The sequence below is a fragment of the Myotis yumanensis genome, unplaced genomic scaffold (genome assembly GCF_028538775.1).
Source record: "Myotis yumanensis isolate MYYU_CA2020_CCGP unplaced genomic scaffold, mMyoYum1.0.hap1 SCAF_15, whole genome shotgun sequence".
Lineage (NCBI taxonomy): Eukaryota > Metazoa > Chordata > Mammalia > Chiroptera > Vespertilionidae > Myotis > Myotis yumanensis.
In genome coordinates, this window is record NW_027223766.1 from 52579319 (window position 1) to 52599022 (window position 19704).

The 19704-nt window shown below is 57.4% G+C and overlaps 1 protein-coding gene across 3 annotated transcripts in view; it reads right to left on the reverse strand.

Annotated features, from left to right (window-relative positions):
* The window catches only part of TRAPPC9 (trafficking protein particle complex subunit 9), a 162836-nt gene that overhangs the window by 39504 nt on the left and 103628 nt on the right, over positions 1-19704 (reverse strand). For all 3 annotated transcript variants that reach the window (XM_070392421.1, XM_070392420.1, XM_070392422.1), the window contains 2 exons: positions 11871-11981; positions 321-474 (listed from right to left, as the gene is read on the reverse strand). In XM_070392421.1, the coding sequence (XP_070248522.1) occupies positions 321-474; positions 11871-11981 (265 nt within the window). The remainder of the gene's footprint in view (positions 1-320; positions 475-11870; positions 11982-19704) is intronic.

Below are 19704 nucleotides of genomic sequence, written 5' to 3' on the forward strand. Positions count from 1 at the left end.
GAGCTACTTGTGGCTAAAATGCAATAGCTGCCCGGCCAGTGTGGCTCAGTGGCTGAGTGTCATCCCATGCACCTAGAGGTCGCGGGTTCGATTCCTGGTCAGGGCACATGCCCGGGTCTTGATCCCCAGTGTGGGGCATGCAGGAGGCAGCTGATCAATGATTCTCTCTCATCATTGATGTTTCTATCTCTCTCTCCCTTCTTCTCTGAAATCAATAAAAGTGTATTTTTAAAAAATGCAATAGCTAACCCCTCATGGGTCCCCTCTATGGTCAGAAAGCCCGAGCAGGGGCATCGAGAGCCACGGCCGTGAAAGGATATGATCCGCCACCGGATGCCCAGCTTGCTGTTGATCTCCAGGCCGCGCGCCTCCTGCCTCTGCTCCTCCAGCTGCTTTGGACTCGCAAATTGTCCCTTCTCCCCAGGGGACTCTGGGAAACTCTCAAAGTTGAACTTGTCCACCTGAATCGCCATTCTGAGAGAAGGGGACACAGCAGAGATTAGTCAGCGGTGGGGGGACTAGGTCCTCGCTGGCGTGGGAGAATCAGCACCTGCCAGTGTGAGACGACATAATGGGTCATTATCGCAATTCATGACGGGTGTGTTCCGAGGAGATGACATAACAGACTCCCGGGGTAGCTCCAGCTTAGAGCTGGTTCCACACACAGTGTAGGACTGAATGCTCGGTCACAGACTCCCACCTCGCGGAAGGCTCGGGCCCCAGAAATGGTACATCTGGAAGAGGACGGGACAGACAGGGGCCTCTGTGGAGAACCTCAGAGACTGGCACTTCTGCAACCTGGGAACCCCAAAGCCCCTGGGATCTGCAGCATCATCAGAGCCCCCTGTCACTCCTCATCCTCACTCTCCATCCTCGGCCAGACAGACTGGCTCACACACACCACGCCTCACTGGCCCCCTGCGCCCGCCTGCCCACAGCCAGCCCCTGCGCCCGCCTGCCCACTGCCAGCCCCTGCGCCCGCCTGCCCACTGCCAGCCCCTGCGCCCGCCTGCCCACTCCCAGCCCCTGCGCCCGCCTGCCCACTGCCAGCCCCTGCGCCCGCCTGCCCACTCCCAGCCCCTGCGCCCGCCTGCCCACTGCCAGCCCCTGCGCCCGCCTGCCCCCTTGTCTTAAGCCATTTCTACCCTACAGGTTCATGCTCTAGTATCACATTCTCTACAAGACCCTCCATTCTGTTGGCTGACCAAGCCCATTTGTAAGATTTGTGCCGATTAAAGACGATAGTGGATACAAAGTGGCTGGCACAGTGCCCGGTACATGAAGACACCCAAAATAGTGGCTGCCATGGTGACTGCTGACCCCACGTGCAGAGGAAGAGACCCAGGTACCGAGGAGGTAAGGAGGCGCAGGCGGAGCGCAGACCTGGCCTGCAGTTCCGATCCGCCCGCCTGCGCTCCCAGCCCCTCCCAGACCATCCCTGCCGCTAATGATCCCGTTCATCTTTGATGAGTCAGAGTGAAGTAGAATTAATACGACGACTGACTGCCAATTTTCATGTTTCATTTTATGGCCAAATGTGTCAGTAATAGTCAAGAGCTGGCACGAAAGAAAGGTGCTGAGATGTTCAAAGAGTCTATTAAAGAAAGCGCTGGTCTTAAATGCCGCACCGTGTGATTCAGTCTTTAAACAGCTGAAGACCTCACCCCAGACGTCTTAACGATGACATTTAAATACAAACCAAGGAGTCGGATTTAGAGGGACCCTCCCCGCGGAAGTAAATTGAACTTCCCTTGGGAGGTGATGGATAGTTAGGAGGCGTGACCTGAGGGAGTCCGTGTGGCGTGTTACACGGGAGTCCTTGTGACATGACCTGCAGGAGTCCGTGTGGCGTGACCTGCGGGAGTGTGTGTGGTGTGTCACGCGGGAGTCTGTGTGGCCTCTTGCTGCTGAGGCAGCCTCTGCTAAACCCTCAGGTGTGGAACTAGCTGCAGGGACCCGGGAGGAGACCCCAGACGGTGCAGAGGAGGCGCCTGTACATGCACTATCTCATTTTACACTTAGGGGGACCTGTGTCACCACCCCCATCACAGAGGGTTAGCTGAGATGAAGTACTGTACTGCAGTCACAGGAGACAAAGAGCCAGGCTCTAAGGCAGCCCTCTGCTCTCGGCCCTGCATGGACGCTGGCTGGCCCCTCCCCACGGCTTTACCCTCCAGACGCTAACTCCATGCACCCCTCAGACCCCGCCAGGCAGGGCCTTGCTCAGGGGCCTCGCTGCGCCCCACCCCACCTGCCTTCCTGGGGAGACAGAGCGGAGAGGTGGACTGTCAGGTGGTGGTCAGAGCTATGACACAGGTGCTCAAGGTGCTATGGGGGTGCAGGAACCAGTGCTGCCGGGCAACCTCAGGGACAGCTGGGAAACTGGCTGGCGGAGCTGAGGGGGCAGGGCAGGCGGGGGGCGGAGGGGGGTACCATCCCGGACAGGCTTGTCACTGCCGGGAGCAGGATGTGGTGGATGGGACTGTGACCACCAACCCTGGGTGTCGCTCAGACCAGACGGAGGACACTGGGAAGGGGCTGACGGGACCAGTTTTCAGTGCCAGGGCCCCATCCAAACCAGAACCGCCAGCAGGAAGACAAGTTCCCGAGGCGCGGCTTCTCCAGGGATTTATACGTCGGAATAGCCCGAGTATCATCTGTGTGCAAAGTAACATTCATGCAACCTTCAACAAACAGCTCAGTCAACAAAACTCCAGGACCTATTTATAGAACTCGGGTTGAGAACTAAAGGAGACGCCTTTAGAAAATAAAAACTAGAACCCATTTCCAGAAGCCAACATTCCTTCCAAGAGGCTACGTACCAGGGAGGCATGAAAGCTTCCCAATGACAATCCGTAGCGCTGTGCGGCCTTTCCCTGGGCTGGGCACTAAGCTCCCTCCCCTTGCGTCCTGCAGAGGCTGCAAAGAGAGGAGCCGGGCCCCTGTGCCAAGCCTCTGGAGCTTCTCCCACTTCACCCGGTGCAACCCGAGTGTGGGCAGGTGGGTCCCGGTTTACAGATGGGGGACCGAGGCTCCAAATGAACTGCCAGTGTCATGAGGGGTGTAGACAGGGAGGCAGAGGCCTGGGAGCCAAGATCCCATGAGTAGAGTCAGCGGGATGCCAGGCGAGGAGGGAGGGGAGCGGCAGGAAGTGTCCGAGCCCGGCCTGAACTAGGCCAGTGCTGACCACGCGCCTGCACTGCCCGCCACCTGTGCCGGGGGAGCAAGGCAGCAGACTGCGAGCAGGAGGGCCAGGAGGAGGCCAGGATGGGGACACGGTGGGGCCCAGAGGCCTGGACGGGGCACAGCTGGCAGCCAGGGGAGGTCTAGGCAGGGAATGGCACCACTCGCAGCTGGAGTGAGCGTGAGGAAGGGCGGCGCTGACCAACGTGCTGAATTCAAGGAGCCTGGCAGGGCCTGGTGAGCAGAGCCCAGAAAGATCCTGGAGACCTGAACCTGAGTGGGAGGGGTGGTGAGAAGTAGGGGCTCCTCAACGCCCAGGCCTTGGCCTTCTCTCCGAGGTACCCACGTCAGTCCTCGTTATTTCAAAGACCAGCTATTCCTATGCAGCTCTTGGCATGACTGCACCGTCACCGAGCCAGCAGGACACACCAGCCTGCACTCACACCACCAAGGGAGGGGCCAGAGCGGCTCCCTGCACCCTGACAGCGTGCCAGGGCACCAGCCTCTGGGATCCGAACCCCACCAGGGTCTCCCCCACTCCCACCGCCAGCATCACCCCCATGTCTTGCTCATCGGGACGGGAACACTCAGCACCCGGTGGTCTAGCCCAGGTCTCAGCCCCACCTTCCCAGCTAAGCTCCCCTCCCACCCTCTGTGCTCCCAGTGTCTCTGATGAAGCTCATCAAAAAGCCCAGCATCGCAGGCATGGGTCTCCCCAGCGGGCGGAGAGTCTCTGACAAGCAGGGACAGAGCCGATCTGTCCTCCCCTGCCCAGCGGCCGGCACATGGCCCGGCACACAGTAGGTGCTGTAGAAACAGTGGCTGAGCTAAGAGGCACCAGCAGGCCTGCATGTGGCTGGAGCCTTCTCCTCCCAGAGGGAGCTGCTCAGTGCAGAGCTGATTGGCTAAGGAGGGAAGTGCCCCATTTTGTTAACAAAATGCCTCAATCATACTAAATCAGTTGCCATTAGTAAAAAAGGACTATTACATCTAATTACACATTTCATCGATTCTGAATTAAACCTCCTATTCCCTAAATTAAATGAGAAAAGCAAACAAGAACAGGAAACGCTCAGATTTCCCTTGCAAACCATCGAAGGGTGTGTGCCAAGCTCGGGGAGGGGCCCCACATGTCTGCTTGCCCCCCCCTCGTGTCCAGAGATCGGGGCTGCGGAGACACGGACACCTGGACATGCACCCACGTCTGTGTCACTCGGGGTCGGTCAGCTGGCCCCCTGGAGCACTTTCTAGCTGTAAGAATAGGGACGAGCTGAGAGTGCAGTCGTGAGGTTTAAGATGCCGCAGGCCACGTGCTAAGCACCGAGCACGCACGCCAACAGTGGTACCTGGCCTGTGGGTGCTCACCTGTGAGACGGGGACGGTAGGTGAAGGGCTCTTCCGCCCGGCAGTCCTGGGTGAGGAGGTCCTGCTGTCTGTCTAACCCTCTGTTACCCACAGGTGACACAAAGGTGACACCTAGCATTGCAGATGACGCAGTGGGTGTTGAACAAGTGTGGACCACCTGGACGTCACAGATGCACTGGGTGAGGGGATGATGCTCACGGGGGGCTGTGCCCCTGGGTCTTGTGCCCTCTTTTAACTTGCGTTTACCTCCCTCCGACTCCCGCAAGGGACAGGCTGTGGGGCCAGGGCAGGAGCCGTGGCAGCCTGGGGTTGGCCTGTAATGTCAACAGTTGTGAGAACAGCTAAGTGCCTGCTGGTGGCCTCTCGGGCAGCCTCCCCTCACAGGTGGGCGGCTGGCTTGGCTCACACCGAAAACAAGGGCGGTCACGGTGAGATCAAAGCTCTGGCATGAGCTCTGGTTTCCATTCAGGAGGCCAACAGCAGCGCTCGTGGCCTTCAAGGAGACAGAGAAGCGCTATTTATACCCAACTTGTTCCGGCCATGGCGCTAAAAGGACAGAAACGTCACAGTGACGAGATGAACATTCAAAGACAGCCTCGACCCCCCCCACCCTCGACCTGCCATACAGTGAGAGGCGCCCACGGGGAGGGAGCTAAGACAGGAACGTTCCCGGGAGAGGCTCAGAGAGGAAGGAAACGGAAGGAGGCCACGCGGGCCAGCAGGAGGAGGATGACACAGAGGCACCTCCAGTGCTCACCGTGCGGCACACACGTGGTAACCTGTGGACTCGCCACAACCCACTAGTGCCCCTGGCACAGAGGCGGAAACCGAGGCAGGGCAGGACCACGCCTGCTAGCATCGGCCCTCAGGCGCCAGAGCCTTCTGGCTTCCCGGCTCCACTGTCGGGCGCAGGCAGCCAGCCCTGCTCTCGCCTTCCCACCTCCCAGCTGCCCAGGGGGTCCAGGCAGGGGCCTGCAGACAATGCCAACACCACCTCCACAATCGAACCTGGGGAGCTTGGCCGTCCGCTCGGAACAGGAGGACATGAGTGGTAGGTGCCGGCCTCAGCCTGAACGCCCGCCCTCAAGGACCGTGTTACCCAATCCTCACAGCCCCTCAGGAGCAGGTGTGACACCCGTTTCACAGAGGCGGAGCCTGAGGACTGTGGGTTAGTGATGGGCCAGTGCAGGCAATGGCGGTCCTCACACTCGAGGTTTCACTGTGGGATCACGTGGTGCGTCCAGGAAGAAGGCGAACACTCCCAGGCCTGGCACGCTCCTCAGGCACGTAGCTAACACAGCGGCACACGGAAGCCCAGCATCGGGGATGGTCCAGGAGAAAGGGAAGGAGTCGTTGCCCTCTAGGCACAGACTAAGCCATCCCCAGGCCCCCGGAGCTCCCCTCTCCCCCTATCTGTCTGCACGGGCCATGGGCTTGGGACTGTCCCGTCTGCAGAGCCAGCCCCATGCAGGCCAGGCACAGGCAGCCCCCGGACAGCGCAGGTCTGTACTCTGTCAGCCTGTCAGTGAGGGTCACATGTCCGGGGCTGGAGGAGGAAGGGAACGCAAAGGCGGCGAATGAGAAACTCAGGAGCTTCACCCTGTAACAGGCTGTGATTTATTGCTCTATCGTGATGACAATGGCCTGCCAGAGAGACTGCGAAACAAAGAGTAAAAGCACACGTCCATGTTGGGAACACGGCACTGGGGGATTTACGCCTCGATGCTTTCCCTTACTCACAGGCAATCTGTGGAGTGTGTGGGAGCACCGGGAGCAGCGACACGACACAACATGGGAGGAGAGGCGCAGGGTCCAGGCGTGCTGGTGGCACCTCAGTGGAGACCACGTCCTGGCTGAGGCTGTGGTGCCCAAGGGCCCACAACAGCAACGTGTGCGGGCAGGGCGCTGACGGCAGCCAGTGAAGGGGCCCTGTCCTCACTGAGAGGCCGAAGAACACACACAGTAAAGACAGAAGTGAACAAAACCATGCTTGTGCCCACCCAGCAGGTACGAGCGACCTCGGATATACATTCCACTCAAGTGCATGAGCTACCTCCCCACATGGGCCAGGCTGGCCATCACACAAGTCGCCACCTATTTACAATTCTGAAATCACCGAGGATTCAATCTGGTTGACAACATGCATGTCACATGTTTTTAGGGGCAAGTGTGCTGATGTCTGCAACTTACTTTAAAATCCATGAGCAAATATCATGGATTTAAAAAGATGTAGATATATAAATAGATATATAAAAACTAAAGGCCCAGTGCATGAAATTCATACATGGGTAGGGTCCCTAGACCTGGCCAGTGATCAGGGTGGATCTGCAGGGTGGCTGGCAGGGCGATGTGGGGAGGGGGTCCCCCACTGGCACCTGCCTTAGCTGGCCTGGGGCTGCCCGCTCACCAGCCCCACCCCCCACCACTGCGAGTTGGAGCCTGTGGGCTGGGGGCAGCTCCTGCGTTGAGCGTCTGCCCCCTGGTGGTCAGTGTGCGTCATAGCAACCGGTCGTTCCACCATTCGCTCAATTTGCATATTAGGCTTTCATTAAATAGGATACAGGGTATCCCCCCCAAAAATGTATACACACACTATGAATTAATTATAAAGGCAGTGTTTATTAAAACATTTCATTTTCATTTAACAGCTATCAGCTATTAAAGTGTATACATTTTTTGCGACACCATATATATGTGTGTGTGTGTATATACAGATACGTGATAAAGCTACTATAGCAAAACAGTAATGACAAATCTAGGTGGGGGATTTACCAGTACTCACTGGGAAATTCTTTTAACTTTGCTGCATGTTTGAAATTTTTCATAATAAAAAAATGAAAAAAATCAATCATTGTCTTCAGTGGCCGTCCCAGAACACCTGAGACGGGAGGGGCAGTGTGTGTCTGCAGGGAAGTGGCTGTGCAGTGACTCCCCGTGTCTGTCTCAGGAACCCCACTCCAGCCCCTTCTAAGAAAAACCTCAGGACCGGCTCCAAGGTCAGTCTTTCTAGTCGGCAGCAAAGGGCTCTGAAGGCCGGAGAGTCTCAGAGAAATAATCAAAGCCCAGAGCATTAATACGCTTAAGCACCATTTCCACGGCCACGCAGCGGAGAAACGGCACTGTGGAGCTCCTCGGGCAGAGCAAGAGCCACACCGTCACCGCGTCCCGCGCCATCACCGCGTCCCGCGCCTTTGGGCGGAGACACTCCGGCCTCAGGAATGCCTCACTGCAGTGATGCATTCTCAGCACCCCAAACTGCATTTCCATAAGAACACATCTCCTCCTCTAATCTCCTTCCTCAGAGAAAGAGGCAGAAATGGACCAGCTCCCCAGGCCTGCACTGGACAATACACTGCTTTCTCTCACCTCCGCGGCTTAACCTGCACCCAAATTCAGCCTCAACAGGGCTGGCTCCTTGCCTCCCTGTGCTAAGGCCCTGCTCCTCTGGCTTCAGGTTCAGCGAGGGGCAGCGAGTGAGCGCTGTGTGCCAGGCACAGGCCAGGTTCTGACACGGGGTCTCAGCTCACCCTCACAGAGCCCCATGGAGCCCCCTTTTCCTCCTTACCACAGGAGGAGGAGCAGGCTTGGGGGTTTAAGAGACTCGCCAAGTCAAATAGTTACATTTAAGTGACAACACCGTGGACGGTTGAAGACGAATAAACTGAACTAGACCCTGAACGGGGAGACCCTCCAGGCGTCCGGCAGTTAGGGTCCCTGGGGCTCTCCCCAGAACGGTGAACAGGAGTGTGCCAAGAAAATGAGACGGGAGGGGGCACAAAAGCCAGCTAGATGCTGGGCGCCGCTGGAGGACAGACATTCCGAGCCCGCAGAGCACTGGGGAGGGGCTAGGATGGCCCCACCCTGGGAGGAAAGCACCTCTTTCTGGGCGGCTCTGTGGACCCAGAACTGGGCACAGGAGGTCACGCTATTGAGCCCTGAAGAGCTTTGTGGGGCGTCAGGAGCTGGAGGAGCCAGAGAAGGTCAGTCGGGTGAGGAAACCCGGCACCAGGCCCCTGCTCAGAGCCAGCTCGCTCACGCCCAGAGCCGCTGCTGGGCCCATGTTTTGCCCTGTGACAGCCCTAACTGAAGCGTCTCCTCACGGGAGCTAAAAATAGCTACTTTAACGCCAATGCGTCCCGACAGCCACAACCACCTCTGTCCACAGCAAGGCCCAGGGAGTTGCCATAGAAACTGGAGGGCATAAGTGGCCCTGGCTACTTCAAGGTCACAGGGGACTGGGGCGACCCTGGGGCACAGCCCTGGAGAGCACTGGGGCTGTGGGCAGGCACACGGCTTCACCGAAGCCGCTAGTGAGCCGTCCCCTCAAAGGCCAGGAGAGCTGACGGGCATCCTGCAGAGACAAGAACCCCGGTCTGGCAGAGGGACAGGCCCGCATGCAGCAGTGGCTCCGACCCAGGTGGAGGCCCTGGGCTGCGGTCCCTCCGAGACAAACCGGGGAGGACAGCCCTGCACCCGGGCCCTGCCCAGGGACCATGGATGTGCTGTCTATGCCCAGCCCACATGCGCCCAGTACTCGGGCCGCTCCCTCTGCCTCGCAGACGTGCACACGGACGTGCAGAGAGAGTGCGGAGAGTGAGGCCAGCGGCCCCGCATGGGGCCACCCAGAGTGGAGGCTCGTCCAGCGGACTTGCTATCCAAGTGGACTTGGAGGAGCTGAGCCCCCTCGGACACCCTGCAGCTCGCTCTGCTCCTCCCGGTGTGGACGGCCTCCCTGTCAGGTCAGCCTGGCAAGCAAGGGCCTGAATGTCAGGCAGCAGCCGATCACAGACTCCAGTCAGCTGGTGGCGAGGGCTTGAGCTGAAGGACACCCTGAGTGGGGGCCGCAATTAGGCCCCTGGCAGCCCTGGCTCCCCTCAACCCACGTGGAGAATAAAGGAGCACAGTGGGCAGGGAGCCCGTCTCGGGGACCAGAGCAACCAGGAGAGGCCATCCCAGGCCCTCAGTCCCCAGGGGCCAGAGCCAAGCCGTGAGGCTTGTCCTGTCGATACCCTCACGCCTCCTCACAGCCTGTGTGCGCTCGCCACTGCTCAGCCTGCCTACTCACAGCCCCTCTGCCGGGACGCAGTCCCCACTGAGGTGCCGCCAGCGCCTGGACTCTGCCTCCCTTCCCCCATTTTGGGTCACGCCGCCTCTCCCGTGCACGCGAGGGCCCTGCCACATCACAGGGCCCAGCTCAGCCTCCTCGCTTCCTCGTGAGGCCCAGGCGGCTCCCACCAGGGGCTTCAGGGCTCCCCTCCGACCAGAGTCTGCGACACTGTGTCAGGCAGCGCCCTTCCTACTGTCTGTCCATCTTGTCTTCTCCTTGGAAGGCAGGCTTCCCAGGGCAAGACTGACTTCTTTTGTTTTTTTAAATATGTTTTTATTTATTTCAGAGAGGAAGGAAGAGGGAGAGAGAGCTATAAGCGTCAATGATGAGAGAGAATCACTGATCAGCCGCCTCCTGCACGCCCCTCACTGGGGATTGAGCCCACAACCAGGCATGTACCCTGACTGGTTCATAGGTCGACACTCAACCACTGAGCCACGGCCGGCAGGACTGACTTCTGAGTGAAGGCTGCTATCCGGCCGCACGGGCACAGGGACTGGGGAAACCCACCACTCTGGGATGCTGGCGCCCGCTGTGGCCGCGCGGTGTCCCTCCCTAAGGGGCCTGCCTCCCCGCCCATGTCTGCACTGCACTGCCCGCACTGTGACAGCGGGCACACATGACACATTCTATGAAAACATCATTTCCGATAGCAGCACAACAGCCAATTACGCAAACGCACCGCAGTTTACTAGTCACACCCTGTCGGCGACACTGGCTGCTCCCAGGGTTTCTACAAGTAACAGCGACACACTCATCCCGTGCTCAGCACTTGCCTGCAGCTCAGATGGTTCCTGGTCAGGAGAGCATCCGGGAGGAGCGTGCTCACTGGCCCCACAGCTCCCAAGGCCTTGCTGTGCGCAGCGGGATGTGCTCGTTTTCATGGGAACCTAACATCTCACGGCATCCCCCCAACACGGAGGGAGAGGGGCCCACGTGGCCGAGGCCCCTCCTCTGAAGGTTCCTGACACCTGTGGACACAGGAAGCCACACCCCTAGGGAACAAGGACGACGTGGGGGGAATATCTGACTGTGGCCAACGCCCTGAAGGCCCAGGTGAAGGGCTCCGTGGGCACAGCCTCCCTCAACACGGGGCTGCCCTCACCCCGCGTCCCCACGCGCAGCTGCAGACGGGGATCAGAAGGCGGCCCTGAGGCTCCCGAGCAGGAAACGACTCCTGGTGAGTTCCAATCAGTCAAATGTTTTCCACCTACAAAGGTTCCTGAGCCCAGAAGCTTCACCCGCCGGCCCGGGAGCCCCGCGGGCACTGACCCGCTGAGATGTTCCCAGCGAGGTCTCCGTTAGCATTCATGACGCACGGCCTCACCGTCCCTGTTTCAGAGACATCCCCAAATACAAGGAGCAAACACAAACAGTGCAATGACTTCACAAAGCAGCGCCGCCCGAGGGGAGGGCGGAGGCGCCACGTTAGGCGCCACGTTAGGCGCCACGAGAGCAAATGCAGAATGTGCTCGAGGAACAAGTGATTGGAAACAGAAGTTCCTGTCCACTAGCCACCGATAAACAGCCATGAGCAGGCGAGGCGACCAGTAGGATGGAGGGCTGCGCAGCACCCACCAAGCTCCCCACACAGCTGTCCCCAACCCCCAGGGCGGGCTGGGGATGAGCCCAGCTCCTGGGCCCTGGCCAACCCCCTGTCGTGCTTCCTGCACCCAATCCCAGGCTAAGGGGGGAGATCCCCGGGGGCCTGGGTTCTGCCCCCAAAGAACAGTGTCTGTTTCCCAGGACCAAGCACACCTGGCAAGAAGATGTGCTTTCCTTAAATGTTGAATAAATAAAAGGTAGCACTATATTCTGTACATTTCTAGTATAAAAGGAAGGGCCCTGTGACACCCATCCCCATGCCCACAGCCACCACCCAACCCTTGGGAGAGACGTTCATGGAACAACCGCTCACTCCGTCTCTGTCAGCTGAGACGAGGGTGCACTTGTTGGTGTAAGAATTCCATGCCAGGCGCCTGGGTACAGGCTCAGGAAAGAGAAAAGCATCAATAAGATGCTCCATCGCAGGAAGAAGAGAAGCAGACACTCAGTGCCTTCTGATGAAAGGGGAGCAAGGGGGTGTGGGGGCACGTGGGGATGTGGGGACGCAGGGACATGGGATGTGGGGAGCGGGGACATGGGGAGGCGGGGACACGGGGATGTGGGGATGTGGGGAGAGGTACATGGGGATGCAGGGATGTGGGACACTTACCGCTGGCACTCGCCCGCATGCAGGATGAGCTCCTCGTTGCCGCGGGCGCTGAGGCTCAGCTCGTGCTCCGTGGAGTTGAAGACGTCCAGGAGCAGGTGGCACTGCCGGGTGCTGCAGGGAGAGACGAGGGAGGCTCAGAATCGCCTGGCGGCTGAGAGGAGAGCGGCTCTGCCTTTTCTTCCCCAGAAGGTCCTCCCCTGCTTGAGGATGTCGGCACTGCGATTCATCAAAAATGCCCAGTGCCCCTGGGCTGAAAGATGACTGTGGTGCACTCTGAGCAAAACTGTCGACTCAGAAAAGTGGGTCTGGGGTCCTCCTCGGTCCCGAGTCACATGCTCACAACCCTGCTGTGCCATGAACAAACCATGCGACCATGAGAGGTAACTGGAGTCTCCTCACTCACAGGTGTGGGGACCAGAACACCTGATATGTAAGTAAGACAGCGGGGGGCGGGAAGGGGGGCACTCAGCCAGCGTCGTTCCATGAATGCCACATCTGAGTCACAGTCCCATCAGCCCCTGCTCCCTGGGGTCCCAGGCCCGAGCCCGGTGCGGGGTGCCAGGGCCTGGTCCTGGGGAAGAGCCCGATGCTGATGTGCATGGCTGCTGTGGGTTCTCACACCCCGGCTCCTGCTCGGGGCGTGGAAGACACTGGGGGCTTGCTCCCCCACCGGAAGCCTCCGCTCCTTCGTCCTCTCTCCTACAGGGAGGCCGTGGGTCAAAGTCCTTGCCAGTGAGGACAGACTGCAGGGGACTCACCATCCAACAGAAGACAAGGCCCGAGAGGAGGAGGCGCTCGCCCTCCCTAGAGTGCCCGGGTGCGAGGAGCTCATCAACCACTCGAGGCCACGAGGAAACACCACGGGCTGCGGGAGGCGGGGGCCCGGAGGGGCTGGGCGTGTCGTGGCCGAGCAGCTGGAGCAGCCCTCACGCCCCCGCCCTCCAGGCTCATTAGCTGCACACACAGAACAAGACCGACCACACGCTTCAGTGGGGTCGGCGCCATCAGTTCAGCTCCCATCACAGGTAAATGCCGCCTAGAACGAACACAGTCTCCCAAATGCCAAGCATCTCAGCTGCACGTGACAGGTCGCCCATGTGCCTGTTGATCTGCGCGGGGCAGCGTGCCCACGGCAGCAACAGAGGTGGAAGCCACTCTCCTTCTGGAGGAGCAAGGGGAGCAGTTTTCACAGAAAACAGACTCGAGGAAGGAGGCCCCACCTGGTGTGACCTCCAAGCAGGCCCCGCGGGGCATCTCCTGAGTGCGGACAAGGCTTCCTGGTGGGGAAGGGACGGAGGGGAACACCCGTGAGGTCACTCCTCCCCATAACCCAGGGCTGTGCTCCCGGGGCCTGTTCATGGGGAAGGATAGTGAGGCCCGGGCGATGACTGGGACTCAAGGCAGCACTCAAAGCCTCTAGTTTTCACAGCAGACAAACCAGGTTCCAAACCAAGCCCCACCCCCTGCTCTTTCCAGAGAAGGGACCCGAGGAGAGCGGGGCAGTAACTTCTCCGTGGGTGTGCACATACACACGTGCACGTGTGCACCCACATATACACACCCTTGCACACATGTGTACACACACACATACGCACACGTGCACACATATGCACATGTCATCAAAAAGGCCAGGGCATCTGGGAAATATCCATTTTTCAAATGCGCACCGGAGCCTGGCCTGCAGGGAGGGAGAGCGGCAGCGTAAGGCTCTCGCTGCCGCGAGGGAGACACATCCCACACCCGCCTTCAGAAGGGCAGGTTCGCACCGGTTGCTCCTGGGCCCTTGGGTGGGGGTGTCTCCCCAGAGGTTCAGCTCTTGGAAAATACTCATTAGCACTGACAGCTGCCTACAACAGGCCTCTTCACTCTGCTCACGGGAAAATGAGTTTCAAGAACAATCTATCCACCTTTGTCATAACTTCATGAAATCTTTAATCACAGCCAAATCTTTCATCAGAAGAGGGAGTTGGTGAAACATTTATCAGAGGAGGGAAATGGATGACTTTTAGAGCGGGGAGGGGAAGGTTCCGACATCTGTGTCCTCTCTCCCAGCCGCATGGACGGACATGGGCACGAGGCCCTCTGGGCCCTGTGTTTCGGCTCCCTGGGTGCCTGGACCCACCCTTTCCTGCTCTGACTGAGGACGTGCCGGTGGCCTGTGCCCTCTGTGATCCATGAATGGGTTCCCTTCCCGACCTGCAGCCGTGCCCACCTGTGTCCCGGCTCTGAGCACCCTGCCCGCCACACCGAGACAGAGCGGACATGAACCCGCTTGCTTTGTGTGGGCTTTTTCTCTCCCTGGGCCCGTCTTTCTGAAGTACAGGGAAGCCCCGAAAGCCTCCTGGGAGACCTAGGTCAGAGCAGGTCCTGCAGGACAGACCCACCCCCAGGCGTGGGGGAGGGCAGGGCAAAGGCCCGGGGCAGGGAAGGACCTGGGGGAGGAGGAGGCGGGGGGTGGCCAAGCCCTGGGGGGAGGGGAGGAGATGGTCCCAACACAGAGGGCAGAGCATGTGAAACTACCTCCACATGGTCGGCACCCACCGTTCCCTCTGCTGAGAATCAATCTTATTAACCCGCCTACACATATAATACCTGTGGATACGACGCAAACGAGAAAAACAGGGTCTCTGCCCGGCCCGCTGAGCATCATCCAGGCACCAGGGGGTTGCCAGTTCGATTCCCCATCCAGGACACGAGCTGGATTGTGGGCTGGATCCCAGGTAGGGGCCTTGAAGGAGGCAGCTGATCAATATGTCTCTCTCACATCAAGGTTTCTCTCTCTCCTCTCCCCCCACCCCCATTCCTCCCTTACTCTCTCTAAAACGAATGGAAAAAATATCCTCGGGTGAGGATTAAAAAAAAAAAAAGACTTGAACAAACAGCTCAACAAAAGGCAACTAAGCCCCAACGAGCGTGCTGCTCCTCACCGTTAGGGAAGCAGCAGAGAGACCAGGTGCGGACACCACGGCGCTCGCACTGAAGTGGCCCCAGGAGAACACCGACAAGGCCGAGTGCCAACGAAGAGAGGACGCAGGGTCCTTTCTCTCCTGCCCGGGGCCTGCCCAGGGCACTGCCCTCCGAGAGCAGCGGGCAGTGTCTCCTGAAGCTAAGCCCACGCTGACCTGTGTGTAACCCTGCAAGCCCACTGGGTGCTCAACCTCGAGAAATAAAAACGCTCCTTCGCACAGTCAGGACGAACAGGCATTTATGGCAGCTCTACTCATGGTCCCAAGAGCTGGAACAGCCCGAGGTCCTTCGGCTGTGACGGGCCTCCCAGACAGGGTGCACCTAGACAAGGGAAGCTCCGCAATCACACAAAGTCCAGCTACCGACGCCCGCGACACGATGGATCTAAAAGCAACATGGTGACCAGAAAGTTCCCTTCAAAAGCTGACACATAGCAGGATCCCATCTCCACCACGTCCTGGAGACGCCGGGCCTGAGCCAAATACACAGGAGGCCGGAGGGCAGGCCCGCGGGCACCGGACCAGGGTGGGGCGGGTGTGACTGTGAGGAGCACATGATGAGGTTTTGGGGTGACAGATCTGCTCTTTGTCCTGATTGTGGTGGAACGTGAATCCAATGTGTGTTAGCGCTCACGACACTCCATGCTAGAAAAGTCCATTTTGCTGTGTTCATTTAAAACTTTTTACATCGACGCGATTAGAAAATATACGGCACCACAACCTTGATGAGCTCATCCGAACGCCGGTCTGGTTGCTCAATAACTGTAATGTCTTAGGCAAGTCATTCCATTCCTCTGCGCCTCGGTTTCCCCAAAGAAGACAAGGATACTGATGCCATGGGACTATGGGAGGCTCCCACGGGGAAGCGTGACGGTGCTTCTGGCAACCACAGGAGGGTTTTATGTGACTGTGAGGCGGTGGCAATCAGGGCTGCTGCAGGGAGCAGTGACGGCAAAGCAGACACGTGTGCCCACACAGCAACCCCTCGGACTGGCCAGGACTGCCTGAGCCACAAGCACGCTCGAGAAACTCCCACACCCAGGACCGAGTCTATCCAAACACCATGCACCACGGCCAGGAAGCACGGGGCCTCTTCCTCCCTGAGATCCATGGGTACCTCCGGGGCTCCCAGGGTCCGAACATCAACATCCGGTCACTCCTGGGAGCACAGGCTTGGGTGACTGCAAAGCCCAAAAGGGCACCATGGCCTCATGCACCAGGGGCCAAATCCGGGGGGTCTCCTAAAAGTCTGTAGCTGCCTGGTTTCCCATTCTGTCTTCTTTCCAGAACAACTCAGCAGCCCGTCTCAGCACGGAGGGCTTCCTTGTGTGTGTAAGAAAGCCAGGAGCTTCATCAGTCAAAGGTGAGGGGAACAGAACCCAGGGTCCGAGTGCTCCTGGTGACGAAGCCATCGCCCACTGCACACTGAGCTGCCGAGCTCGCGAACGTCCTCGAGCCACGAACTCCCGGCCGTCCACGGAACAGGGTTGCTCAAGGCATCATGCAAGGGCCACCTGCAACCCAAGCTCTAGAGGAGACTGCACCAGACCCGGAGGCCGCCAGCAGTGAGGTCACAGAGAGGCGGGGCAAGGCCCCCAGGCCTCCGGGATATACCGAGGTGAGTGACGTCCTACGGAAGGCATAGGGTGGCTGCCAGAGCTGGTGTGTGACACGCGTGACGCGTGCCTCTCTCCCTAGCACATGGCACACCATCGCTGTGTGCACACGGGGAAATGATGACCCACCTTGTGTGAGGCCCTGCATTTGGCACTTGGGTACACACTTTGGCAGGGCTTGCAAGATCCACGTCACCTCCCTCCCAGACAAAGGGAAGATGGTGCTGGGAGACATGTGAATGCACAGGCACAGGCGCAGAGCCAACTGAAACCAGGTGCAGAGACGACCTGGTGCTTGCACAAACCCCATTCTTGTTGCATCTAAAAGCGATTACACACAGAACTATAACAACTGGGGGAAGATGGACCGTGACAAATCAGCGCTACCACGGCCTGACTCCTGCCTGCAGCCGCGCTGCCGGCCAGGGGGAGATGGAGTTTCCTAAATGGCCGGGATGAGCGCCGGGATGTGTCAAGTGGGGTGATTTCTGTGAATAATGGGACGACTGTTGTGCCCCACGCCCTGCTCGGAGGAGTGCATTTTCCTCGCAGCGTCTCTGGCCAGATCATTTATCCTAACAGCCGAGGAAAAACTGCTCCCCGGGACCGAGGGAGGCTCGGCGCTCAGGCGGGGCAGGGCCCATCCATTTCAATCTCTCCCTGACCAGATTACCGGGCAGCTGGTGTGAAGAGGGAATCTCGGAGGTAATTGACCTCCTCAATAAAAGTCGACCGAGGCCTGTGCGCAGTCCCGGGAGAAGGGAGGCAAACAAGGAGGTCGCCACCGCCATCTACGCCCTGTGGCGCCGAGGAGCAAGCCCTGCCCTCTACTGTCTGATGTCACCCTCTTTCCACCAGGAGCCTCAGCCATCACCCGAGGGACAGGCAGGCTGAAGCAGAGGTGAGCCCAGGCACCCGCACTCCCCGGCAGAGGCCCTGGGGCAGAGGCTCGGATCAAGTGCCAAGAGGCCACAGCTCAAGTCCCCTCTCTTCTCCTCACTCACGGGCAACAGAGGACGAGTTAGAGACAAGAACCAACGCAGTGCTGACGTGGGCGGGGCTCTAGAGCTGAAACGGGGTGCTGGGCACCCCTGGAATCGAGTGGGCCCTGAGGAAGTAGGGTTTCCCTGCCGCCTTTCACCACTGAAACATCACCAACGAGAAGAACCGCATCGATGATCAAGGTTCGGAGCGGAGCAGACACACACCCTCCCCGGGACCGACGACGGAGCATCCACTAAACAGGTGCGGGGGTTGTGGGCCACCTGCACCCCTTCCTTCTGAGACGTTTCTTACATTCGTCTCCTCGGTGTTTAATGTTATACATATGTACAAGGCCTCGGCTGCAGAGATGTATTATCAACATTTCTCCCAGTGTGCAGCCTGCCTTTTGATGAGCTGGGGGTGGGGGTGGGGGAGAGATTAACTGGGAACCTGGGAACTTATACGCATAAATACACAGCCCAAGGGCACAGACAATAGTGCAGTGGAGGCTGGGAGGGGTGGTTGCGGGGGCGGGGATGACATTTGTAATATTTCCAACAATAAAGATACATTTAAAAAAGAGAAGCCTAAGCTGAGCCATTCCTTCTTGCCCAAGCCATCCTCCAATTCGGGGAAGAGAACAGTCTTTCCCACTAACTAAACCTGTGCATGAGAAACTGTGAGCTCCCCTCAGAGAAGAACCCTTCTCGTACCGCTGCCCAAGGCTGGTCTGAAGTGGACACATGGTCTGGCTTCCTTCCCCCTGAAGGAGGCCAGGCCTGGGAGGAGAGAGGCCGCTGTGCAGGGAGGGCTCCCGGGCAGAACAGCCTGATGCTCCAAGTGAGAGGCTGGGCAGCCTGGGCCACACACAAGTCTCCTGGGACGCAGAGTGGCGTAAAGAGAAAGGCTGCCACCATGACCAAGTAGGATTTATCCCAGAGATGCAAGGATGGTACAACATCCGTAAATCAATAAATGTGATACATCACATAAACAAATTGAAAGAAAAAAACCACATGGTCATATCAATTGATGCAGAAAAAGCATTCGACAAAATCCAACACCCATTTTTGATAAAAACTCTCAGAAAGGTGGGAATAGAAGGATCATACCTAAACATAATAAAAGCCATATATGACAGGCCCACAGCCAACATCATACTCAATGGACAAAAACTAACACCATTTCCCCTAAGAACAGGAACAAGACAGGGATGCCCACTCTCACCACTCCTGTTCAACATAGTACTGGAAGTATTAGCCATTGCAATTAGGCAAGAAGAAGAAATAAAAGGCATCCAAATTGGAAAAGAGGAAGTAAAACTGTCCTTATTTGCAGATGACATGATATTATACATACAAAACCCTAGAGACTCCATCAAAAAGCTACTAGACTTAATACATGAATTTGGCAATGTAGCAGGATACAAAATTAACCCCAAGAAATCTGAGGCATTTCTATACACCAATAGTGAACTTTCAGAAAGGGAGATCAGAAAAACAATCCCATTTACCATCGCACCAAAAAAATTAAGATACCTAGGAATAAACTTAACTAAAGAGGTTAAAGACCTCTACTCAGAAAACTACAGGACGTTGAAAAAAGAGATAGAGGAAGACATAAACAGATGGAAGAACATACCATGTTCTTGGATTGGTAGAATCAACATCATCAAAATGTCCATACTACCCAAAGCAATCTATACATTCAACGCACTTCCCATTAAAATACCAATGGCCTTCTTCAAAGATCTAGAACGAACTCTCCAAAAATTCATCTGGAATAAAAAAAGACCCCGAATAGCTGCAAAGATCCTGAGAAAGAACAAAGTAGGTGGGATCTCAATGCCAGATATCAAGCTGTATTACAAAGCCACTGTTCTCAAAACTGCCTGGTACTGGCACAAGAACAGACATATAGATCAGTGGAATAGAATAGAGAGTCCAGAAATTAGCCCGAACCAATATGCTCAATTAATTTTTGACAAAGGAGGCATGAACATACAATGGAGCCAAGATAGTCTCTTCAATAAATGGTGTTGGGAAAATTGGACAGACATATGCAAGAAAATGAAACTAGAGCACCAACTTACACCATACACAAGAATAAACTCAAAATGGATAAAGGACTTAAATGTACGACAGGAAACCATAAAAGTTCTAGAAGAATACAAAGGCAACAAAATCTCAGACATATGCCAAAACAATTTCTTCACTGATACAGCTCCTAGGGCAGTTGAAACTAAAGAGAAAATGAACAAATGGGACT